The sequence below is a fragment of the Sapajus apella genome, unplaced genomic scaffold (genome assembly GCF_009761245.1).
Source record: "Sapajus apella isolate SASKATOON/1434 unplaced genomic scaffold, GSC_monkey_1.0 scaffold54, whole genome shotgun sequence".
Taxonomy (NCBI): domain Eukaryota; kingdom Metazoa; phylum Chordata; class Mammalia; order Primates; family Cebidae; genus Sapajus; species Sapajus apella.
This window is the reverse complement of record NW_022436994.1, coordinates 9,696,630-9,702,564: the sequence shown is the minus strand read 5'-3', so window position 1 is coordinate 9,702,564 and position 5,935 is coordinate 9,696,630. Positions and strand designations below refer to the sequence as shown.

The following is a 5,935-nucleotide window of genomic DNA, read 5'->3' as shown; positions in this document are numbered from 1 at the left end:
CCCAAAGTGCTGGGATTACAGGGGTGAGCCACCGCGCCTGGCCTATTTTGTTTTTTGAGACAGGGTCACATTCTGTTGTCCTGGCTGGAATGCAGTGGTGCAATCACCGCCCGCTGCAGCCTCGATCTCCTGGCTCAAGCAATCCTCTCCGCCTATTCTCCTGAATAGCAAGCGCCACCACGCCCAGCTAATTTTACTTTTTTTTTTTTTTTTTTGTAGAGGCGGGGTCTCTCTAAGATGCCCAGGATGGTGGCTGGTGTCAAACCCCTGGGCTGAAGCGATCCTCCGCAGCCTTGGCCTCCCCGCCTCCTAAAGCGCCAGACATGAGCCACCACGCCTGGCCTATAAGTGCATTTTAATACAAGTATTACAGCCGGGCGCGGTGGCTCAAGCCTGTAAGCCCAGCACTTTGGGAGGCCGAGGCGGGTGGATCACGATGTCAAGAGATCGAGACCAACCTGGTCAACATGGTGAAACCCCGTCTCTACTAAAAGTACAAAACATTAGCTGGGCATGGTGGTGCGTGCCTGTAATCCCAGCTACTCAGGAGGCTGAGGCAGGAGAATTGCCTGAACCCAGAGGCGGAGGTTGCGGTGAGCCGAGATCGCGCCATTGCACTCCAGCCTGGGTAACGTGAGTGAAACTCCGTCTCAAAAAAAAGAAAAAAAAAATACAAGTATTACGAATGTCTTTGCCTGAAGAAATTCGCTTTTAAATTGTAGCTTATCTTTCACCCAGAAATCAAAGCACAATTCAGTCGGTGACGGGGGCGGTGGGAGCTGGGCGGGGGGCAAGGAAGGACCAGGAGCAGAGATTTTAAAAGAATAAGAAAGGGTAAAATGTGCACAACGCATCCTCACAGGTAAGATCCTGGCCAGGCTCCTATTTTAATGGCTTACTCTTGAAGATTCAAGCAGAGTGTAAGATATTTTCGGAAAGTAGGGCATTTTGAAAGTATTTCATAATCTCTCAAAACCGGGGACTGCTCCTGTCCCAGCTCGTTAGAGAAAACAGCGATGCTCAAAGGCAACCTCCTTCCTAACATGGCCAGGCCGGACGCGACGCGGTGGTCGCCCGCGCGGAATGCGGATGCAAGGCTGCTCCTCGGTCTCGGGTACGCGCCATTCCCATTTCCGCTAGCGGAGCCGCAGGGACTGGGCACAGGACCCCAGTCAACCTTGACTGGCGGGCGCGACCTTGAGGCCTTCGTTCGCCTCAGTTGCCCCCTCTGTGCAATGGGGAGACGCGCCTCGTCGCTTGACAACTGCCGATGAGCCGTTGCACTCCGGTCACCCGCGTGCTCGCGCGCGCGCGCCATGCTGCCCACCCCCGTTCTGCACTGACCCATCCCCCGTACCCCGCGCCGGGCGCTGCCGCCCCGCCCCGAGTCCCATGCCGCAGCCATCGCGACGGAGCCCGCGGGCGGGAACCTGCCTCCGCGCCTTAGCGCGCACGCGCGCCTCCCGTGCCGTCCCCACCAGCGCCGGCTTCCGTCCATGGGCCATCAGGACTGTCACTCTGGCCAAGTCGCAGACGCGATTGGTCAGAGCCGAGGCACGAGACCAAGTTGCGGGCGGGGCCGAACCTGGTATAAAAGGGGCGGGAGTCCACGCTCGTGCCGCTTTGCAGACGCCGCCGCCGCCTGGAGCCTTCTAGTATCAGCCATGGTCAACCCCACCGTGTTCTTCGACATTGCCGTCGACGGCGAGCCCTTGGGCCGCGTCTCTTTCGAGGTCGGGCGGGCAGCGGCGTGCGGGAGTGGGGTCCAGAAAGCGGACGGGGATCGGGGAGGGTGGTGGCTCCCTGAGAGCCCGGGCGCTGGCCTACCCTTCTTGAGGGGCGAGCGCGGGCGGGCGGCGGCGCCATTTCCTGACGAGGGGCCATTTTGGGAGGTCCGCGAGGCGCGGGGTGGAGGCCAGGGCGGAGGCCGGGGCGGCGGCGGACAAAGGCAGGCGGGGCGGCTGCACGGCCGTTGGGGGAGGGGGCCCGTGTCCGCGTCCACTCGCCGCCCCGTGTGGCCGCGCCCTGTCCTGCCCTACGCACGTGCTTGGCGGCCGCGCTCCGGCCCGCGCCTAGAGAGCCGTTGGGCTCCGCCCTGGCTCGGCCTGGGCGCCGCTGAGCGGAGCCAGAAGCGCACTCGCGAGCGCTTCCGACCGCCTTCCTAGGAAGCTGCTCCCCGGCGGTCACTAGGGTGCTCTACATCCTGAGCTGGGAAGCGGCTTGCTTGAGGGTTTTTCTCAAGGACCGAGGCGGGGTGTGAGACCATCCATGCTCAGTCCTGTAGATCCTGGGAGACCATGTTATAAAAAAGGATGTGATGGATTGCCACTTGAAATAACTTCCATTTGGATAAAATAGGAATACTTATAAATGAGCTGCAAACATCCCTTGTCCCCCACCCCTAAGCGGAAATGTGAAAATGGGCCTTGCCTTTGCTGGTGCCCAAGGACCGCCTTCCTCTGCAGTGACGGCGCGGGCGGGGGAGGCGCTCTTGAGCCCCTCCCGTTTGTCCCTCTGCCTAGCAGGCAAGTTGCGACTGGCCACTAGGCAGGCCTCTTCCGACCAAGGTGGATTACTAGTGATTACCTAATTAGTTTTGAGAGTGTTAAATGAGTTCTTAAAGATCCGTTGTAATTACAGCATAATATCTAAACATGGAGCGTTTCTCAGTTGCATATTGGGTGCGATTCCATTCCAGTTACCATGGTTAGGTCTTAAGGAGTAGTGAAATAGGATGTTAGTGTTTTTATTCTTTTAAACCATTTCTCAAAAGGCCACCAGTGGTTAGTTTGGGATCTGATTCTGAAAGATTGATCCTCATTCAGTGAGGACAGGGCGGTTTTCTCGTTGCCTGCCCTGTCCACAGTGGCTGGCACATAATAGGCGCTGAAACACTGCATCTTAATTCACACCCCACCTACCGCTGTAGTCAGAGCTGGTAAGTGACAAAGGCTGTCTTGGAAACTTGGCCTGACATAATGCTGGACATCAGGTTAGCCAGAGAGCCTAAGGGAAATAAGAAAGGACTTCTGCAGGTCTTGGTGAGAATCGAGGGAGAAGTGCCAATGAGGGCCTTAGCGAAAGTCACCATCGTAACTTAAATATGCTGAGAAAAGCTGATGTTTAAAAAAGACCATACATTCTAGGTACAAATACCTAAAAACTAAGTACATTGGCTGGATGCGGTGGCTCACACCTATAATCCCAGGACTTTGGGAGCCCGAGGTGTGCGGATCACGAGGTCAGGAGGTCAAGAGCATCCTGGTCAACATGGTGAAACCCCATCTCTACTAAAAGTACAAAAATGAGCACAGTGTAGTGGCACATGCCTGTAGTCCCAGCTACTCGGGAGGCTGAGACAGGAGAATCGCTTGAGCCAGGGAGTCAGAGGTTGCAGTGAGCCGAGATCCCGCCACTGCATTCCAGCCTGACAACAGAGCATCTAAAAAAAGTACATTGCTGTAAAAGAAATGTGCATGGATACTAATAGTTAATTGAGTCACATCTCTGGAATAGCTTATAAAATGCTACTTTTCACCAGCTACTCGGAGGCTGAGGCAGAGAATCGCTTGAACCCAGGAGGCAGAGGTTGCAGTGAACCAAGATCATGTCACTGCACTCCAGCCTGGGAGACGGGGAGACTCCATCTAAAAAAAAAAAAAAAATGCTACTCGTAAACGAGCTGTTTTTATGAAAGTGCTTGTCTGTTTATGGTATTTAAGCTACCTGTCTAGCCATAATGTATTGTACAGTCAAGAAAGGTTCAAAGCCAGATGTACTAGAAACCAATCTTTTATTTTTTACCTCACTACTAGGTAAGGGGCCTGGAAACCAAGAAGTGACTGCTCATCTAATCCATAAAGCTATGTTAACAGATTGGAGGTAGTAGCATTTTCATTACCAGTGACTAAAACAGCAGCTATTTACCCCTGATCGTGCAGCAATACTTGCTGTTCTTTAGAATTTTACCTTTAGGTTCTAGGTGAAGTTGGGGGGTTGGTGATAATCATTAAAGAATCCCTTTATCTGTTCATTAGTAGGTGTGATGTACTAAAAGTGTGAGACACTTTATAGAGGTCTCACTATTTAAGTCATGATTAGTCCTGGATTTTTGGCATGTGTTTGGGTTTCATGTTTCTTAACCCAACCGCCAGCCGGGCCTTATGGCTATTAAGAGCAGTTCTTACTTGGGATTTAAAGTAATTACTGAAGAAGTATTCTGGTAGTGAGAAAATGAATTTATGACTCAGAAGCCCCCTAAAGACATGGGTACTAAGCAACAAAATATCTAAGCAGATGTTAATTAACTGTAATTTTCTCTTACAGCTGTTTGCAGACAAGGTTCCAAAGACAGCAGGTTGGTCTGTTTTCTAAGTTTAACAAAGGTGTTCCACTTGTGACAGTGTGTTTGTGTGTGTGTGTGTATATATATATATGTTTAATTTTTTTTTTTTTTAACAGAAAATTTTCGTGCTCTGAGCACTGGAGAGAAAGGATTTGGTTATAAGGGTTCCTGCTTTCACAGAATTATTCCAGGGTTTATGTGTCAGGTACGAAATTCACTGAATTTTATTTACATTTCTCCTTTAATTTGGGATTGAGCAAGAATATTTTAGGATACACGTATCTGAGCTGTTCTGCCATTTCGGTTCTATTTAATCCTTCTATTTAGTTTGAACTTGGGTTTATAGTTTGAATCCTGCAGACTTGGCATACTTTATGGTTATGTTGTCAGAAGTGACGGCTTTCTATATGTTCACAGGGTGGTGATTTCACACGCCATAATGGCACTGGTGGCAAGTCCATCTACGGGGAGAAATTTGATGATGAGAACTTCATCCTAAAGCATACAGGTCCCGGCATCTTGTCCATGGCAAATGCTGGACCCAACACAAACGGTTCCCAGTTTTTCATCTGCACTGTCAAGACTGAGTGGTAAGGGTAGAACATGGCACACACGAACCACCTGACTAAATGAAGAGTTAACCCTGGGGGAGCAAACACTAGTTTTTTTCAACCTTTCTTTCCATAGATGTTTTCATCTCTAAGATACCAGAAGAGCATACATAGCTACAAATGTAGCCAATGTGATATAGAATGTCGGATACTGTAATAGAAACTGGGTGCTTAGCTGGGTGGTTAAGTGCTAATTTTTTGAGAGAGTTTCACTCTGTTGCCCAGGTTGGAGTGCAGTGGCACAATCTGGGCACACTGCAACCTCCACTTGCTGGGTTCAAGTGATTCTCCTGCCTTGGCCTCCCGAGAAGCTGAGAATACAGATGTGTGCCACAATGCCTGGCTAATTTTTTGTAATTTTGTAGAGATGGAGTTTTACCATGTTGGCTAGGATGGTCTCGGTCTCCTGACCTCATGATCTGTCTCCTTGGCCTCCCAAAGTGGTGGGATTACAGGCGTGAGCCACTGTTCCTGGCCAATTAAGTGCTACTTTTATGTTACTATTAATAGCATGTGATTGGGTGTCTTTTTTTCTTTTTCCCCCCTTTTTAAGCTACCTTGTCTTGATTCATGCCACATGGGGACTGCTTGTTTGTGGTTGCCAGTCACAGTGATTGTTCTCCTTCCAGGTTGGATGGCAAGCATGTGGTCTTTGGCAAGGTGAAAGAAGGCATGAATATAGTGGAGGCCATGGAGCGCTTTGGGTCCAGGAATGGCAAGACCAGCAAGAAGATCACCATTGCTGACTGTGGACAACTTTAATAAGTTTGACTTGTGTTTTATCTTAACCACCAGACCATTCCTTCTGTAGCTCAGGAGAGCACCCCTCCACCCCATTTGCTCGCAGTATCCTAAAATCTGTGCTCTCGCTGCAGTTCCCTTTGGGTTCCATGTTTTCCTTGTTCCCTTCCATGCCTAGCTGGATTGCAGAGTTGGGTTAAGTTTATGACTATGAAATAAAGACTAAATAACAATTGTC

The 5,935-nt window shown here is 50.4% G+C and overlaps 1 protein-coding gene across 4 annotated transcripts; it reads left to right on the top strand.

The window, feature by feature from the left end:
* The first annotated feature begins 1,576 nt into the window (after positions 1–1,576).
* Positions 1,577–5,935, top strand: PPIA (peptidylprolyl isomerase A). 4 transcript variants are annotated; one of them, XM_032244319.1, is made up of 6 exons: positions 1,623–1,733; positions 3,816–3,882; positions 4,327–4,357; positions 4,462–4,550; positions 4,763–4,935; positions 5,586–5,935. In XM_032244319.1, exons 4-6 carry the CDS (start codon positions 4,542–4,544, stop codon positions 5,716–5,718), a joined length of 315 nt encoding a protein of 104 aa, XP_032100210.1. In that variant the 5' UTR covers positions 1,623–1,733; positions 3,816–3,882; positions 4,327–4,357; positions 4,462–4,541; the 3' UTR covers positions 5,719–5,935. The 4 variants fall into 4 exon arrangements, with proteins under 4 accessions (XP_032100207.1, XP_032100210.1, XP_032100209.1 ...); XM_032244316.1 differs by lacking the exon at positions 3,816–3,882 and having other exon boundaries at positions 1,577–1,733; XM_032244318.1 differs by lacking the exon at positions 4,462–4,550 and having other exon boundaries at positions 1,637–1,733.

Bases quoted from the DNA above. Each gene is read 5' to 3' on its own strand.
- PPIA (XM_032244317.1), top strand. From the start codon at position 2,420: ATGGGCCTTGCCTTTGCTGGTGCCCAAGGACCGCCTTCCTCTGCAGTG. The intron at 2,526-3,815 runs GCAAGTTGCGAC...CCTCACTACTAG, and splicing joins TTTGTCCCTCTGCCTAGCAG to GTAAGGGGCCTGGAAACCAA. The intron at 3,883-4,326 runs GTAGTAGCATTT...TTTCTCTTACAG, and splicing joins GCTATGTTAACAGATTGGAG to CTGTTTGCAGACAAGGTTCC.